At 37.0% G+C, this 19,424-nt stretch overlaps 1 protein-coding gene across 1 annotated transcript in view; it reads left to right on the top strand.

Annotated features, from left to right (window-relative positions):
• Window positions 1-456: 456 nt before the first annotated feature.
• The window catches only part of CPNE8 (copine VIII), a gene marked incomplete at its 3' end in the record, with an annotated part of 93,789 nt that continues 74,821 nt past the window's right edge, over window positions 457-19,424 (top strand). The window contains exons 1-3 of the mRNA XM_009695907.1: window positions 457-518; window positions 7,289-7,329; window positions 14,854-14,900. Coding sequence (XP_009694209.1) covers window positions 457-518; window positions 7,289-7,329; window positions 14,854-14,900 — 150 coding nt within the window. The remainder of the gene's footprint in view (window positions 519-7,288; window positions 7,330-14,853; window positions 14,901-19,424) is intronic.

Below are 19,424 nucleotides of genomic sequence, written 5' to 3'. Positions count from 1 at the left end.
CTTGTCTTTGCCTACATGTAGCTTTGTTTTGATTTGCTTAGCTGCAAACTCAAACCCAGCTTGACCAGGTGGTTACTGCTTAGTTTCACTTTGGCTTGTCCTTGTGTGATTGTGTGGTGTAACTATATTTCTTTCTACAGATAGTAGTAGCAAGTAGTTATTCTGTGTATAATGATGTATTTGTGACCTTCAAAGAGCAGTGTAGTGCAGAGGAGCGTCGCCGTGGTGTGATAGCAGAGACCTCGCGAGTGGGGACACGGGATGCAGGGTCGGGGAGCAGGAGCAGAGGTTCACAAGGGGGCGCTCGGGATGCCGCTGGGGACCCCAATGATGTAAAGAGGTCACCCGTGATTGGGAAAGAAGCGCAGGCTGTGAGCTGCGCAAAAGCAAAACAGCTGAAAGCGCAAGTCTCAAACAGATGCAATACACGCTATGTACAGTGGATGTGGATGTAAAATGGAGTTGCGGACCAATGAACCAAGAGCAAGGTGTAAGAGCATGTTGGAAAAATACCTCAGGTAGGTGTCTTCAGAGTGGGGAGGAAGAAGCCATCGATATAGTACTCCTTCTGAGACCACCTGCTCCACCCTTGCCACCACTGCAAACCTCATGCTTCTCCCCAGACAGGACATGGGACGCTGAGGGAGGGCTCACTGTAACACCCTCCCACAGCTGAAGCCCACAGTCTTAGACCTCCAAAGGGTGGTGTAAAGGAAAGCCTGACAGCAGGAAAAGGCCTAGGTACTAGGAAGAGTGTAACTACTTTAAATGTATTATTATGATGACTTTCTGTAGTAGTATTATTTTCCTCATTTTCTTTCTTTCTCTGCCCATCAAAGCGGTGCCTCACCCATCAAAACCCCTGCAATGGCTGAGAAAGGATGAGGAGTACTACATTGGTGGTATACGTTTGCTTTCTAAATAACTTCTTTGATGTATACCTTTTAAAACATTGTTTCAGAAAAACTGTGCAAAACCAATCTGTATGTTTTATGTGTTGTTATATGTTAATGAAACACTGTATTAGCTATGCATACCTGAAGAAATCAGATCTAAAATAGGACAGCATGTCCATGGATTTGGATGGGCTGGGTGAAAGTAGCCAGAAAGGACCGGTGAGTTAACGCTAGGTTGAATAGGTCTTTCAACCACCAGCAATCTGTAGTGCTGTCCCTCAGGATATGACATTAGTAGCTCAGAGCCAGAGACTGTTTACCTGCCCAGCCTTAGAAACGGGAATTTAGATGGTTCATTCTGTTGGTTTCAAATAATAATAATTGGGTTGGTATTGAAGCAGAGTTCTACTAGTTTGTGATTTTACTAAACAGACTTAATTTTTATTTAAACTGGAACAGTCCACGATTGTGTTCAGGTCTGCCTCATCTGCAAGAGTATCTTTTCATAATCTGGTACTTCCTGTCTGTTTCCACAGAATTCCTGCAAAACTGTTGCTATGTTTAAGAAAATAAACATGGCAATTCCGTGGGGATTTTTTTAACCCCCAGAAGTAGTCAGCAGTTTTAATAGAGGTTTCGTGCTAAAGCTGTTTGTGTACATCTAGACAGAGAAGGCTTTCTGTGGGCTGTCATAAAACTCGTGGAAGCACTGCTGGTCTAATCCTTCCTACTGCTTCTCCCTTTCTTTTTCCCTTAAAAGAATGGCTTCTGAGCCAATGAATGTTTAAAATGACAATGAAAGTTAGTGGGAGGCTGAAAATTATTTCTTTGTCTTCTTGTGAACAGGAAGAGTCAATTACTTCTCCAAAGGTTATGAAGAGGTATTGCAGATGTTTTCTTAAGCTTGCATATCAGAGATACGTTTGCTTTCTTCCCAGTCCTTCTAGTGCCCCAGAGAGTGGAGACAGTGTGAATAGAGAGGAAGAGGTCATCCTAATTGCCTCTTAGTCAGGAGAGCCACCATTTTCTCACCTGTGAGCTTTTCCTAAGAGAACCAGTTATTTTGACAAGAGGGTAAAATTCTGTGAAATTGTCTAATCTGCTTTTAGGTCCAGGGCATTTTGAATCTAGAGATCTGGAGGCTAATAGCTTGCTTTTTATTGTGTTCTGACAGAATACAGAAGGAGAGAGTAAATAGCTAGGGAAAGGTGACTACTTAAGCTAGCACTACAACTGAAAAGTTGTTTGTGAAATTACTCTGCAAGAAATTAAGTGGACTCTTCACTCAAGTAGGCTCTTTGGATCATACATCATCTTACCTAGGACTGACTGCTGCAAGTCCAGTAATATCAGTTAAGGCTGAGGGACAGTGACTACTAGGATGTAATACAGTTATGTTACAATTGGTAGTAGAACGGATACTATTCTGCACAGTAAAAAGTGAGGAGATGCTTCTTTTTTTTTCAGGATCTTTCTTGAAAAAGGCACATGGGTCCAGCAGTGAGTGAGGGAAACAAATGCATTTGTTTAATGAACTGTTTAATGAACTAGGGACAATTCCTCTTCTCATGGAGTGATACAGGTCTACAGCGAGAAAAATACTTATGCTTATATGAGAATATAATATACTGAAAATGTATATTTTCTAAAAATAATTTTGTGTGGGTAACTAACTTTTGTGTTTGCAAACTGCTGAGTGCTTTATTTTACAACGAAGGAATCTTTGCATGCACTCTAAATATAATCTAAAGAGAAACATAAAACCTTAACACTTGGAGAGATTTTGACAAATGCATCTGAAGTAAACTAGATTTTTATCATTAAGGATTTCAGAGCTGTTGAAAGCAATGTATAAATAAGTATTTTTCCAGCCATATGAATGCAGGTGTTTGTTGGGGTTTTTTTTTGAAACTAGAGAAATAGATTTTAAACTATTCAATTCTATAGTTACTGTGGTCTGTTCTTCAGTGCTAGAATTCTGTCGCTTCTGAAGGGGGAATTGGATTTACTTCTGCTTAACAGTTTGGTTTAACAGAGAGTTAAATTTAAAACAAAAAAATTACAGAACAGGAAGTTCGGATATTGATCATTAAAATAAAGTAAAATTTGAAGCAAAGTATATGTGAACAAGGTGAGTAGATGTTACTTTTTAATATAGGTCAGTCTTTGTCAATATACGTATAGTGCATGGAGTATGTGAGATCGTACAAAGCAACATAGACTGTAATGATTTCTGTTCAGCTACCACTGCTAACTAGATCAGTGAATCTTGGAAGTATCTGACATACATATGAGATGTTTTTACATCAAACATAGTAGAAAAGACCGGACATTAGGAAGCATTTATTTACTGTGAGTATGGTCAAACACTGCAACAGTCTTCCTAGACAGGTGGTTGATGCCACAAGCCTGTCAGTATTTAAGAGGCATTTGGACAATGCCCTTAATAACATGGTTTAGCTTTTGGTCAGGCAGTTGCACTAGGTGATCGCTGTAGGTCCCTTCCAACTGAAATATTCTGTTCTATTCTAAAACAATTTTTGAAGCAAAGCATTGAGCAGAAACTGTTATTTTGACAAATCTTTATGGAGTTCATGAAACTGTGTGAACAAAGTCATTCTGCAAGGCATAGCTAAATATGTTTTATCTTTTCTTATTTACTGATTACTTTTTTTTTTTTCCCTTGGGGAAATTGCTTTCATTATACAGAAAAATAAATCTTTATCCCAGCATTTCTAATCTGTCTTACGCTTTCCAGTTTAGACTAAGTAGGTGTTATTGCCATGGCTCCTGTTTGTGTTTTTTCCCTTAGTCATCTATGCTATTCCAACCATTTTGGAAGGTCCACTCCAGAATGGGCAGGTGCAGAATGAATTCCTTCAGGATCTGTGCTGGTAGAATAATGCTTTCTGCACAGGTGTTCCTAGACTTCTTTGCTGTAGGTATTTGATGTGTGTGTTTCTCCAGGTAAAAGCATGTCTCCTCTTTATCTCCCTTCCTCATAATTGATAGCAATTCCTTCTCTTTTCTTTTTGCATTCTTTGTCTGAAAGGCTTAACGGGCATAGAGAAAATATACTCGCCATGTTCAGTCAAAATAGAAGTCTTGTTTCTCTTGATACTTTGATTAGGAGGAAGAAACAGAAGTTTCAGATATTTCTGGTTTCTGAGTTTGTGATCTTTCCTACGACTGTTTCCTGAGACAAAACAGTGTACTACCAAAGAGAATGCTTTTCTCAGGAAAAAGGGAAAAAGATACACCCTGTATTGCTCAGCCTGTGCAGAAAGTGCCATTGACTATTAAGGGGATGAAGACTACATAAAATTCCAGAAATACATCCAGTCTTCTTTCTCCTTTTCCTTTTAGCATTTTTTTTGGTTGTAGATTGTCCTATGCTTATGTGCCATGCAGTTTTCATATATTTAAAGGAGCACTTAATTGTTTTCCTTCTAAAATGAAAATGCACAAATGAAATTGAGCGACCTCATGAGCTGTTAGGTGACTTACTGGACAAATCAGACCTCTTTTTTTTTTTTTTCCTGTTGACACGGGTCTTTAAGTTTCTTCCAAATCTGGCTCTATTGCTTGAGCAGCTTGTTAATTTCTTATGTTACTGTTTTGGTTGGTTATTAATGATTTGGAAGATCAGACATGTCTGCAAACTTTGCTGAAAACATTGTTTATTTATGGTAAAAATGTGTGAAGGGTCAAATTGAGGATATTACAAGCTGTATTAGTTCAAAACTGTGAATTAATGACACTGACCTGAATTACAATGTTAAACTTTGGTATCTCAGCCCTTAAAGTCCTTTCAGGGATACTGTCTATGTAGAAATATTCTTAATTCAAGAAGTCCCTGAGCAGCTAATGTTTGGTGACCAGGAATGTTCTTAGGAGGTATTACAGGTTCTTACCTTGGTCTTACGCTGTGCCCATGGTGGCTACTTTTTGCAACTGCTGGAATAAAGAGTATCAGGACAGACTAAGCTTTACAGTACCTGGTATGGCCAGTCTTTCTGTTCTTAGTGTATATGGGAAAATAGAGGAACAAAACTTAAAAGGAACAAAATAAGAGTAGGAGATATTTTAAAAAGTGAAAGTACCTGGGCTCAGTGTAAGAGTCGTTGAAATGGTTTAATCTTAATCTGCAGCCACAAACACTAACATACCAATTATAAGGTCATTGTATAGTATTTATGCAGAGGAATTAAAATTGCTTGGAATCCTAATGGTGAGCATGGGAGGCCTATCACAAAGCCTAATCTACTGTTTCTTTAGTATAACCCTAATTCTGGGTTTTTATAGCAATTCATTTGGGGATAATAAAACCAATTCTAGTTACCATGAATAAATGGCATATCTAGGTTTGTATAATTAAAGAGGAACAGGAGGCAATTTTCATTTTGGATTGGCAATTCTAATATTGCAGAACTTACTGTACTGTCTCTTAAAGCAGTTTGTAGTGGTCATTGTCAAATACAGAGTTGAAATCGCTGATTTTCCTGGGTTTATTAATAATTCAATTTATATTTGCACATTTTTGGTTAAAGATGGAATACAGTCTCTCTGAGTATAATTAAATATATATATAAAAATCCCACTTCTGAATGGATTAGAGAAGTTCTGAAAAAGTAGCATGTGCAGACTTCAGGTTCATTCACAAATACTAATTTTAATCCTAGTGCCTACTTTGGCTAAAGTAAATAAAACATGCGCCCAATGTTCTTTTAAAGATATCTTGTGTTCATATTGCTTGTTATGAAATGTGGACTTGGCAGTACCTAAATTTGGCATACAGTCTCTTTTCCTTGTTGAAGTCTGAGTGGACTGCTTAGAACCCCTGTATTGAACAACATATTAATACACTTTTCAGACTGTTCAGTAGCACAAAAGTAATATGCTTTAGATCTGAATGAGAGTAATAAATGGTGACCTTTGAAGAGACTGTACTAATTATTAAAAATAATAAGCTGTAAGGGATGTAAACTGGTTATTTAATCCTTCCTCTTGCTCCGGGGTAGGATCGAAGAACTTATTAGGACTTGTAGCTACCTAACATGTTCATAAAGACCTTTAGTGATGGAGATTTCACATCATGTCTGGCTACCTTTAACAACAAAAGATGGTAAAACAATGCAGTAAATTTCAACTTCTGTGCCAGTAGTGCAGAAGATTCAGTTTAGGCTTAAACCCATTCCTACTTGCTCTGTCTACATGGAGGTGGGCTTCAATTTGCAGCAATTTTCCTCGTAGATACATAATATGACTTCTGATTATTTCTGCTTCTGCTGGAGTCTGGTGGCTCCATGTCTGTCTTAGATTGCGAGACATTGGAGTGCCCAAAACATTATTGCTTGAATTGAGTGTTTACTAGTATTATGAAGACCAGACAATTACTTTAAAGTGGCATTTTTGTTTATATATTCCACTATGCCGTTTTCCGAAAGGCACAAGATTCCTGACTTGCATTCAATTTCTTGTCTTCTGTGGTATCTAGAATGATTTTTGACATAACTGCTCTATATCCAGCCATATGCAGCTATGCTGCATTTTTCCTCTTGATTAAGTTTAATACCTAACTTAAACTACCTGCCTAAGCCTATTAGCTCTTTCTTGTCCCTGTTCAATGGCATCCTGTTTTCAGACAATTTTTCTAGCTTGTCGAGATAATTAAATTTTTTGGAATTTTGTTTTAAATTTTTATTTTTGAATGATGAAATGTTGGTAAACATTCTAAGAATGGTTTTCTGGTCAGTATTGATTAACAATTCTCCTGACTGTTAATTTGAGTCTCCTCACTTGTGTATGGTTCTCAGATGGCTGAAGTGTGGTTACAATATTGGGACTACATTGCATAACAAAGAAACTAGTTCTTACTACTTATTCCTACTATTTTGTAGATATTCCTAATTTTGGTGTATGTCCTGTGTATGCTTTACTCCTCTTTACCTTACTCATCCGTGACAGATTCTTACAGATATTTCCTGATGGCTCTGAGATCTCATAGCCATTCTATTAAGTAAAGTCTAAAGTTTTTGGGTTCAACTGGCAAGATAATCTCTGGTAAATGTTTGTGATTTAAAGGTATTTCTGTTCCTGATGTCCGTTATATATATTTAATGTGCTTGTCATGTGTTGCTTTTCACTTCATGGTATTGCAGTATATGAGCTACAGTTTGCTCAAATCCAAAATGTATACTAAAATGAAATGTAAGATGACTCAAGTGTTTGTGCTGGCTGACTTTGAGTAAATCTTACATATTAAGAGGGCAGAAAACTAAGCTGACTCTCGATCAAAATTGTTAAAAACATATATGCATTGGTATCTGATTTGTATCTTTCACTATTTTTTGTAAATAAGATTTTTGTCTTTTTTTTTTTTTTAAAAACAGAAATCTTTTGGACAGAGATACGTTCTCTAAATCTGATCCGAGTAAGTATATAGCATTTTATTGTTTCTTCTCATAATATATTCCAAATGCGTAAACACTGGATTAAAAATTAGGTGGGTGGTTTTCTTCAGTGTCAGTTAGGTTTACATTGGTTTTGTGACAATTATTTAAAGTAATTAAGTTTACAGTTAAATAAGTTACACTTATAGTTTCTGTTATATGAACTGGGATTTTAAAGAATCTGTATTCAATATTGCTTTCCTTAGCTACACAGTCCCTTATTTAGCAGTCAACCTACATTTTCCTAGAATTAATAAATGCAGAGAAGTATTTCTTTCTTTTTTTTTTTTTTGTTAGTATCTGTTGTTCTAGAGGTCTTTCAAAGCTAGTAAGCAAACTTCTAAATAAACCAGGAGTACTTGCTGCTAGTGCATAGTGTCCACTAATCGTAGAGTCAAATGCTGAAAAATAAAATGAAGTTAATTCATCTCTGGGAAAAATTACATTTCCTGATCAAAAATAGTATGATGGTTTATGAATGAATGTTTTCAGATATGTAAGATAGTGACACCCACTTTCCCCATAAGTTTTATTAATGTATGACTGGATCCCCCAAAACTCTCATGCCTCTGAATTTATATATGAAGGGACTTTCGATTTAAAATCCCTGACTACCTTCGTCTATCACCCATGTTATAAAACTTTTATCAAGGAACTGAGACCACAAAAAATTTCCTTTTTTTTTTTTTTTTCTGATAGCATTTAATCGAAGTACTTCTGTAGTGTTAGTTGACTAGTCTTTAGGTTATGGTGTCTTGGGTCATGTTGTCTGCCCTACAACTCTCCATATTTTTTTTTTATCTGTAAATTCATTTTCTTTTTTTAAGCCTGGATTTTTCTTCTGTAGAATACCATGTATTGTGCTTACTGACATTGGAAAGAACTTGAGACACATATACTTCTGTCAAGTGACTGGACATGTAAGCATGTCCTGATGGGATATACTTGAATAGTGAGTCATGTGACAGTATGCAACATTTGAGTACTTTTGTGAGAATATGTTTGTCCATTCTTAACTAAAAGTTTCTTGAGAGAAATTCCACAATGGACTTTTGATGGGAAAAGCTTCTACTTCCTGGAGAAAAGCTGCATGAAGTTAGGAATACCTTTGACATTCCTAACCTATAAAACTTTTTTTTTTTTTAAAAAAGAAGACATAGGCAATACCATGCCTCTGGTGTAGGGAGGTCATGCAGACGCAAAAAGGAGTGGTTTGCACATTACTAACTGTTTTTTAGTTGGCTAATAGAAACTCAGTTGTCTGGATTAAGCAATTTTGGAGAGTGGTCAGTGACCTATTGCCCCTGATAGATTGAATTCAGAGATCTCTCTGTTGAATCAAGGTGCCTTTCAACAAAAGTGATGAGGTGTCTAGTTTCTAAGCTCAAATATTATTAGAGACAAGTGTTTCAAGTTTCTATCAGATAGGGGACGGTATTAGGCATAAATTGCAGGGTTTGAGTAGCAGGGGACTGCAGTGTGACCTGTGTGGGAGGAGGCTGTGAATCACCCTGTGGCTCTCACAGCTGGTTCCAATCGACTCTGAAAGCCATGTGGGTAACCATTGCCTGCCAGAAGTTCTGCCAGCCAGGGCAACACACAGTACCCCTGCCCAAACATGAAAAAAAGCAGCAGCAGCAGCTAAGAGCCAGAGAGACAGCTGCTGAAGATACTGCTGGAGCCACGCTTCTGAAGATATGCTGCTGGAATGCGTCCTTGAAAGGAGATGCTCCGCGCAAAAGGCAGTACATCTCTGAAGGCTCTGTGTCCTGTGGGCAACCCAAGTGATCGTGGCTGGTGGGTGACCCATGCTGGGCAAGGGACACAAGGAAACAGAGTAGCAGGAAAACCTAAAGAAACCTTAATATCTGTCTTTAAAATATTTCTGAGAAGTAAATTGGTGGTATTTTTTATGGATTCACAGTATATGAAAATATTTTTTTAAAGTGTCATAACCTTGCATATCAATTAAAAATGTACTGCTTTCTTGTTTCTCGTAAATAGCTTATTTAAAGCACTCAAATTGGTGGTGAGCTTTAGGGATCTGGTCTCAAGCTGAGAGTACCCAGTTACGCTGCCAATTGGGCCTATCACAGGTTAGCAGTATAAAAACATGGAATACAGTAATACTGTACTTGATAAAGAGAGAAGGGGGAAACTGTTGGCTCTGGAAGTGCTCATACTGTATTTGCACTCGAGAAATGACTTGGCAAAGCAGCTTTCATTGTGGGTACTCTCCAAATAGTGTACACTTAGTTTTAATATTCTGCAGGTTTTTTTATTAGCCAGTTCAGTTTGTTTGCTCCTAGTGTCCTTTAGTTATGCACAGAGATACAGTCTTACTGTAAAAGTAAAAGGGGTTAGGGTGTAGTATAAAAAGTGCTATTCTTTTCTGTAGTTGGAAGTACATCGGATAACTTTATCTGTTTGCTTGGAGAAAGACCGTTCTTAGGGTGGTCTGTATACAGTAACTTCATCCTGTTAGCTAAAAACAGTGTCAAAACCGGCACCATGCCACTTTCACAAGATCCACTTTTAGACCCACACAATTTACAACTATTAGATCTCATACAAGACAGAGCCATATAGAGTCACTCTGCATGTTGAGGTCTCATTGGATTTGACTAGGCCAATTCTAATATACTTTTCAAACTCCAGTGCAGTTATTTAGAGATCATACTAATAGTGAAAATCTGATTTTATCCTCTTAGCCTTTTTCTCAGAGAGGGACACACATGAGTATAGTTGACTCCTGTGTCAACATAAACAACCTTCTCATGAAATTAAAAAGAAACTTGTGATTACTCTGGTTCTCTTAGAAGGTTTGCTTGGCCTTTTTTTGATACTGTAATTGCTACTCAGTATTTATTCCAATTCTGACCACTTCCCTGCAATCTAGAATATTCATGCCAAGAGGAAGCTGGCATGTAGAGATACTAGATATAAATGGGATGGACTTGGATAGTCCTTGTTCATGAAGTATTTTAAACAATACTGAAGTCTCTTGCTGACAGTGCTTTTTCCTCAGTGGAGTCAAAGCAAGTCATATATATTGATTTACTGTTGCAATTGGACCATTCTGTTCTTCCAGTTTGGAGACCGTTTTTTCTAGGAATGTTTTGGAGAAAACTTTTTTTTTTTAATTTTCTTGGAGACAATGAGCTAAAACAGTGCTTCCCTGATGAGGTAGGGATCAGACCTGCAAAGGAGATACAGATCAATGAATTTGGCATATTTCTCTGTCCAGTGACAGTTACGTGGAATCATTTTCTTCCTGTGCACTGGCTAGCAAAACTAAGCCACTATGCAGCTGTGGTGGTAGCACCGTGGTCAGGATGGAATGTCTTCTTGTGGAGTCTTGTGACTCCTGACTATGATAGTAGGAAGAGTCTGATATGAAAGACTGGAGTGGTAAAAACTCTTCCCTTGGAGGATTTCCCTATGGAAGATAGTAACAATGAGAGGAATGTCATGACGACTGGGGCAAAGGGACCTTCAGGAAACTCTGCCTAGAAGGTATAGAAGCTGGTCAGTGAAGAGTAATGGGGAGCCCCTGTTAGAACTGGGTGCAAGATCGTGGAAAGATTTAGCTAGCATGGGGAAAAGGCCAACTTTATTGTGGCTAAGACTTCCTTGAAAGGGAATAGATGTGTTGTTATGTTTGGGAAAACTGAGGTGGGCAGTTTGGATGTACCAGTAGTTGCCAGGCTAAAGGATAAGCATATATGCATTGAATGAGAAAGGATCAGAGTAGGGTAAGGGAGGACCAAACTGTCTGGGAAAACAAGAAGGCGCAAAGTATAATATTTTGGGAACTGAATCTACAACTGAGTGATAACTGTTGACACTTCCACTGTCCTCTTCACTGCAAGATTTCATTAAATTTACCTTTAATTTGACACTGTGGTATCAGTGTCCAGAGTTAAAAATTACTAAATGTTAATATTTCTGACTATAGATATGGATTATCTTCCCTTGAAAGAGCTCATATGCCAAAGCCTTCCAAAAGGGTTTCTCTGCCAACTGCCTTGTTGAGGGTATGTTACTCTTCATCAATGCACTGCTCTGAACTTTGTCATTGCTCCCTCAGTTTTCCAGATTACAAGAGAAGAACTGGTTGTTCAGCTCCATCTTAGAATGTGGGTGCATGATATATTGGCTTTTGAAACTTAAGAATTTCCTGTTTATCTGACTTTATTCCTTCCCCTCTGGCATAACAATACTATTAACTGTTTTCTGCTAAAAAAAAAATAAAATTGGTTGCTTCATGAAGCCTTAGATCTCTGGTTTGAACAGGTCAAGTGCTTTAGATCAACTTTGATGTATTTATCTGCATTTCTCCAGTTGGATATGATTTTGAAGAAGTTTTTGAGGGATTATTGTAATTAGTGTGATATCAGGGTCTTTATAAAACCATCTCTCTGAGAGCCTTTAAGAATAGTGAAACTTACTACTGATGGAGACAAGCATTATGGATGGTTTCCTGAAAATTTCTGGGGTGAGTTTTAGAGGAAAGATAGAAGAAGTTTTTAAATTATTCTAAATTTGCAAAGTATTTGTCAGAAAGTCTGGAATGTATGCCTTTTCTATAACTTTCGTTAGGACTGACATTTTTTAAATGTCAGTTTGAGATGCACATGTATGTATCACTGTCAAACTTGCACCTTTTACTTATAATCATCTAATGTAATATTTATTTTATTATTAGTCTATATTTTCATTATATTTAAAGTACCTGCCACATCTGCAGCCTAGATGAATATCAGAAATTTGCTAGTTACACTACAAATTCTTAGCTCTTTTCTCCTCATTTAAGGTTTTATATAAATTATTCGTAAACTAGAGAGGTGGTCCCACTCCTGGGATATACCTTTAGAAGCACCGGGGAACCACTAGTAGTGGAGGGGAATAGAATTCTACTAATGCCTCAGCAATGAAAAGGTGAGAATGATAGCGTTGCTTGCTGTAAGTCCTCCAAAGATAGAACATAAATGATAATAAACTGACTGCAAAGAAACTGGATTTGGAAACTAGGTTTCTAACAGACAGGTAGGTGTGAGCAGCCCTCTGAAAACCAGGAATAGAGTAAGAGACTGAATTAGTTTTAAGGTGGAGCTTTATACCTGTTTTTTAACCCTTTTATATTGTGTAACTCCCATCTCATCAGCCATGGAAGGAGACTGAAATTACCCTAGGGTAATCTTTTTTAGTCTTTTTGTTCATAGATTTTTTTTTTTTTTTTAATTTGACTTCATAAACTAGGGAGATAAGGTAGTGCCAGAAATGTTTCTTTTCTGAAAATTTGATGGTAGTGGATATTTTATAGTTGTATTGTTGCTTTCTTCTCCTCAATATTAAATCTCTCATTTTTTAATACTCTTTTTGTTCCACAGCTGCAATGCACGTTTCTTTCTTGATTTACTGTATTAACACTAATACACAGGGCAGAATGTAGTACAAAAAGTAAAGCAGCAAATCGATAGTGAAAAATGGTTATGTTTAAGAAAAATCTGGACAATACAAATATCTGAATAGCAAACGTGCACATTATCAGTAAAGAATGGCTTTTCCTCTAAATGGATTTCAGTTCTATTTTCAACTGGATTATAGGTATGAGAAATTTCTAATTGAAAACTTAGATGTAAACTCTTGGCAAAATAGACAAAATCCACAATTATATCTGCTTTTGAAATTAGTAAGGCATTTGCTTTCTTGGAAACAACTACTGAAAATTGGAAAATATTAATTATTGAAGAACTGGTAACATTAATTTTAAAAAGAGTTTTCAATGGGAAGATGAAAGGACTGTTTGTGAAAGCCTGCCTGATTCTATGTTAGCAGTAGGGGTATTTCCAGAGAATTTTTTTTTTTTTGCTTGTTTTTATCTATGGAAACTTAGTTTGGCAACATTTCCTTCTTCTCCCAGGGTTACCTTGGGACAGACCTTACTAGATGCAAAGGTTAGTCAGAAGTTCAGTAATCTTCAGATACTTCTGCAGCTGATTTCATAGTTTCCATTTCACTCTGTTATCTCACATTTTCCCATTTAACTTTGTTCTTCATACAATATAGTTCAGCAATCTATTCCAGCGTGTGCTCTAAAAATAGGCGTGTTGGTTTGGATTCATCCTACTATAAGCAGGCACCAAAGCTAGGAGTGTGATTGCCCAAGGTTTCATTTAGAGTAAGTGGAGAAAGACAGACCTCTGCAGAGAATGATTTTGAATTTTTTTGTAAAAGCTTTTTTTTCTTCTACAAGACATCTTATTTGAAAAAAAAGTTGAATTGTGTTAACTTTTAACTTCTATGTGAGCTAAAATACTGAACTTACTTTTTTCTGTTCTTCCTTTTATCTGCTACTGCCTAATGGGAATCTTTTTTTTTTTTTTTTTTGGTGTGGAGCAAATACTTTTCAAGTAAGAAGAAAATGTAGTTTGAAGCTTGACTTCATTTCTGCTTTGCTCTATTGATGATTCTGGCTTCACTGAGAACAAAACCAGGCTTCCACCTTTATTGTTCAAGGCTGCAACCCAAAACAGTATGACTTTTAACCTTCTGCTGAAAAATAATGATGAGCACAGGAGAAGAATTTGTCAGAAAATGCAGATATTTGTTCAAATATCTATATTTCCATTGTTTAGAAAAGGGTTGTATTGGAGTTTCAGGTAAAAATTGCTTTATGGTCGTTACCTGCGACTAGTTCCAGACTGTAGAAAATAAAGTTTATAGTACTCCTTCAGTTTAAATTATTTGTACTTATAGTAACGTTTAAAAGACCTCGTTGTAATCGCTGTACCTCTGTCACCAGTCCCTGTGGTGGAAGCTGCAGATTAATGGGTAGCAGGCTCTGTACTGGAAAAACAGATCTGTAAGGAGAGTGATGCCTGTGGGATTGTGCTGCTTGGTCTTTCCGAAACAGCTTAGATTGACAAACTTCATTGATTCAATTTTTTATTAGGTTCTGTTTTTTAAAAATAAAGGATGCATATGCAAGATACTTAAATATATATAAATAATTTGAAGCAGAATTAAGGAAGAAAACCTGAGAAGTTACTTTTTTCCTTTTTCCACTTTTATCTCCCCTGTCTCTTTTTCCATTAGGGTCCTTGCTTGTTTTTATTTTCATTCTCTCATCTCTTGAAGGAAGCATAGTTTAGGGTAGTTATGCATTCGATTAACTAGGATAGCCAGACCATCCACATTTAATGAAGACCTGCTTTTACCCAGTTTTTCTGCTAAGGATTGTCAAGTGATTTGCTGGAGGTCAAGCATGAGTGTTACCTCCCAATTTAGAACCACCCTATTTATTAGCTCATTGCTGCAACAACTAGACCATAATGTCACCAGTCTGGTTAGACATACTGAAAACTGAGGGAAAACCTATTGCTATTTGATTGTCCCACTTACTAATTTCAGCAGAACAACAGACTACAAAATTGGTTCGCTTCATTTAAGAGTATGTTAGAATCTGAAAATGATCAAACATCTTTTTTTTCTTTTCACAGTCTGTGTTTTGTACACACAAGCCATTGGAAACAAAGAATGGAGAGAGGTAAGATACATATTCGTGGATGTATAAACTTTTTGAGTATAATTAAGGCTGGTCATTTGCCCTAGCAGAACCTCTTGAGTGCCATGCCAAACAACGGGAGTCCTATATACCAGTAAAAACTTAAAACCTAGTGACATTAATCTCGATTTCCATATCTGTATTGCATATTTCCGTCAAAAGGGAAAACAGAATTAGGGAAAATGCATAAGTTTCCTGTTTTTACAGTCTCCCTGAGATAAATGAAATCAAACTTAGTTACCAATCTGGACAAGGTTTGTGGATATCAAGAGAGGAAGATACTCAGTGCAAGATCTGTGGAAGGGTTCAACTGCAGTGATGGTCAGTGTCAGCAAAACTAGCCTGTAGTTGTGGTAGAGACCTACTTTTCCCATGTAGTGTTTGGGAGAAGTTACGTGCTGCTGAGTAGAGTATACGTCAGGCAACGAGGGAGGGAGGGTATTATGCATAGGTTGGACTATGTTTTGTTAATCTATCAGTGTAAGCACTGGAGAGAGATGTCCTAAGAAACTAAATCAAGTACCTCTAAATTGGACATCTACAGCAGATCAACATTTATAGCCTGGAACTGTCTCCCTGTACTTGGTAATCTAATTTTTCTCCTTTAATGTTATTCTTTGAAAGAGTTGACAGTGTTGGGGGAAGGGTGGTCATCTTTTTACTGATTAAATGCGCTACTTAGCTGCCTTACAGAGAGGATTGATGGAACTGTTCTTCACTGTAGGTGGTCTGCTGTGTGGCCATGCATTTGAAGAATAGAGCCAAGAGACGAATGAACTATCTTACTATTTTTCCCTGTAAAAGAGAGGAGGTCTGATGTTCTTGTTTTCAGAACTGATATTTTATGTGATTACTGCTGTGTAAGAATTCCAGTGGAGAGGCCGGGGGCACAGAAACCAGACCTCTTCCCTTATATTTGGTGTCCTTGTCAATTGGCTGGAGAAACCTGTTTTCTGCTTTACTGAAACATGGTGGAGGTGGGTTTCAGTCTTGTCGAGTTGAGAGAATTGAATTTGTCTCCTGCTTGGAGAAAAGCTTATATGACCGGGCAATACATGAAACGTACCTATTTCATTTGTAGTTTTTAGTTAAATTGCTGCTCTCTGTTGTTCTGAACTGTGTACTAGACATCCTCTCAGTATACCTGCTGGATCACATTCCTCATGATTAGTGTGAAGAAATGTCAGTTTGAGGCCCCTAAATCGGAATTCACTAATCTTAATTAAATTGTGTATGTCCAGTACTTCTGCCAGAGCTCTAAATGTCTGGATAGTTAGCTCTGAAAACCGAGGAGTCTTCAGGCACTCAGGTGACTAGGTGGCTTTGTGCAGTTTGGTAGTTAAGCCTAGGTCATCACTAAAGCATTCACGTCCTTTTCTGGTCTAGAGTTAAGAGGATTTTGTCAGAAATTCTGGCTTTTGTCGTCTAAGGTTCATATGTAATTTTGTGGAGTTTTCATACTTCTCTGGTGTAACTGTTAAGATAGTATTAACCATTTTTAATATCATAACTGTCCTGATGGTAAAATTACAACATTATCATCTTTCTTAGAAAATATTCCATGTGCTTGTTTTGAGGTGATTTAGGAGATTGTCAATGGAAAGATTCCATCTGCTCTTGATTTTAACAGATCCAAGTTTGTAACGGTTGAAGTGTGTAACCACCTTATAGCTCTGTATTGTCTTCTGCCTTTTTATCTCCCTGAAGAAAGCAAAAACACCTGAACAGGGCAAGTGTGCAACATTATTGTTTGTATTACATCTTCTCACTGATTAGAGAGTGTCTTGGCTAGGTGATGCACTTTGGCATGTGGTTGTGGTATCATAGGCCAGTTTAGGAATTACAGAGGCTAAAACAGACTTGTGGCAATTGCTAAAAAATCATTGTGGTTTTTTTTTTTTTTTTTCTTTTAAGACCTAATTATCTCTATCTTGTCTGTCAGGATAAGGTATAGGTATTTGCAACTTAAAAAAGACTGTTTAAACTATTTATAATTAATGTAAAAAGATAACATCCTGAGGGCAGTTCATCAGACCTAATTTAGATGTCTACACTAGATGAGATGAATCATTCTTTAGAAATGCCTCCAGGTGATAATCAAAAGCCTACACTTGTGACTATGTCAGATGTAAAGTTTGGTGTGTAGAATCCCATTCCTAGTAGCTGTTATGACAGTCAATATTCAGAGGTTGGCATGATAAAGGGGCTGAGGCAGGACTGCATTTAATATGTTATAGTGTATTATATTTATACCAGTGGTAAAAAATAAGGTGGTAGGTAGAAGACTAGTTGATATGTACGTTAGATGAGTAATCTCATATCTTTATCTTTGTGCTTTTTCTGCCTGCAATGGTGAATGCCCTAATACTGTGTTTTTCAATGAAACTCTGTATATATGTCCATTTTGTTACATTTAAACACTTATTGAATATTTTACTAGCTTGTAGAGGTGGAATTCACCTGGAACTGTTTGGAGAAGACAAAACTGAGACAATAAGCCTCTGATGATATGTGTAGACATTAAAGAATGATGTTCAGTCATGGGAACATACTTTACCTTGTTTCTGCTCCATATCCTTTTATGCATAGTTCTCTTCCTTCTTTTGCCTGATTGCTTTTTGAACACTGCAGAAAATGCTTGGGAGTCATAAACACAGTAAATCATTTCATAATCTCTATAATTTCCCTAGCACTCTATTCTAGCAGTGTGCTTTTTTTTCCCCTTCAGTTAAGCTATTCAGATGGGTTCAACACAATAGTTAAATCAAACCCTTCATTTAATGAAGGGTAGATGTTTTCTGGGCATTGACTCCTGTTTGACTGTGGTACAAATTCCAGTGTTTTTACCCAGTGTTATTCTTGCACACCAAATCTTCAGCAAAAAATTAAAATGTTTCATTCTGAATTTAATAAGGTGTTGTTTTTCAAAACAGTTTCTCTGTTTTTACTTACAGTGTGATCATCAGGTATTTCAATTAATATAATTGGTAACAAATGCATCGTTAGAATCTGAGCTTTGGTTTTAAAATATTTACTTCCCTTTACTTTGTGAGGACACATTTGAAATATGGCTAAGTATAACTCACTGTTATCTGCAGAAGCCTTAAATAATATATTGAAAGGATCTGAATTTTTTCATTTCAAAGAGAGTGTTAATTTGGAAAACAAGAGGGAGCACTTCAAAGGTGAATGTTAAATAAATAATAGACATTGTAAAATACTCAACCAACTGCAGTTTTACTGGCAATATCCACCAATGGGAAGTGTTAAGGAACTGCCTGTGGAGTGAGGCTCTGAGCCTCTGGTCCATCTACTGTAAGAATGCATTGGATACAAATTAAATTTGTATACCTGTCTGGAAGCTGGTTCTCTCACTGGTCCTCATCAGGCTGATTTCCAGCATCATGAGCTGCCAAATGTTATTTTATATCCTCAGTAAATTTACATTGTGTCCTCTAAAATTGTTCCTGGCTTCCCGATCTTCAAGCCTTCCTATTCATTAGTTTTGTTCATGTTTTTTTTAATCTGGAGTAAATATGCTGGAGACAAGAAAAAGCATCTTTTTTTGACTGAGTCGTCAAATTGAGGCAGAAGGCAGTTAGGAAAGGTTGTAGTGGAATCCCAAGATAGAAAATGTGACCAGTTTGCAAGGAAATCAAAAAATACTGTCACAAGCTGTACCTAGTCCCTATATGATACAGTTTATCAACAGAGAGACTTCTCCCTTTATGTGCTCATGGTGCTTAATACAGAAGGTAGGATGGCTGAATAATTTAGGTGTTACTTTTTTTCCTCATCTGCATATAGTGTTTCATTCATCCATATGGAATTTCATCTGACATTTTGTTGTCCGATCACTCAGTATGAATAATGTTGTTCTACCAAGTATTCATAGTTGCCTTTTATATATTTATCCTGTTTAATTCTGGAAAAATCTATTTGTTTGGTAACTCTGTATTTTCAGTCCCTGCTCCAGATTGTTTAGGCATATATGGTACTGCATGAGTCCATCCATGGACATCCAAATCCATAGGAACTTGTTGAGACATTGCAGGGAGTTTTCATCCAGCAAATTGGCTGCTTGTTCTTGTTTTCTTTCCTATCTACCAATAAATAAATAAATTATTGTAATAATAAAAATAATTAGTTACTAAATTATAATTAGTGATAATTAACTTATGACATTAATTGGTCTCCAAGAGGCAAATATCCTCCCCATCTTTCATAAGATATTAGATAATGGTGTTCCCCAGGGCTCAGTATTGGGGCCAGTTCTGTTTAATACCTTTATCAATGATCTGGACGAGAGGATTGAGTGCACCCTCAGTAAGTTTGCAGATGACACCAAGTTGGGCAGGAGCGTTGATCTGCTTGAGGGTAGGAAGGCTCTACAGAGGGATCTGGACAGACTGGGTCGATGGGCCAAGGCCAAGTGTATGAGGTTCAACAAGGCCAAGTGCCGGGTCCTACACTTCGGTCACAACAACCCCATGGAACACTACAGGC

Source organism: Cariama cristata, unplaced genomic scaffold (genome assembly GCF_000690535.1).
Source record: "Cariama cristata isolate BGI_N322 unplaced genomic scaffold, ASM69053v1 scaffold4252, whole genome shotgun sequence".
NCBI lineage: Eukaryota > Metazoa > Chordata > Aves > Cariamiformes > Cariamidae > Cariama > Cariama cristata.
The sequence above is the reverse complement of the archived record's forward strand: the minus strand, read 5'-3'. Positions and strand labels throughout refer to the sequence as shown.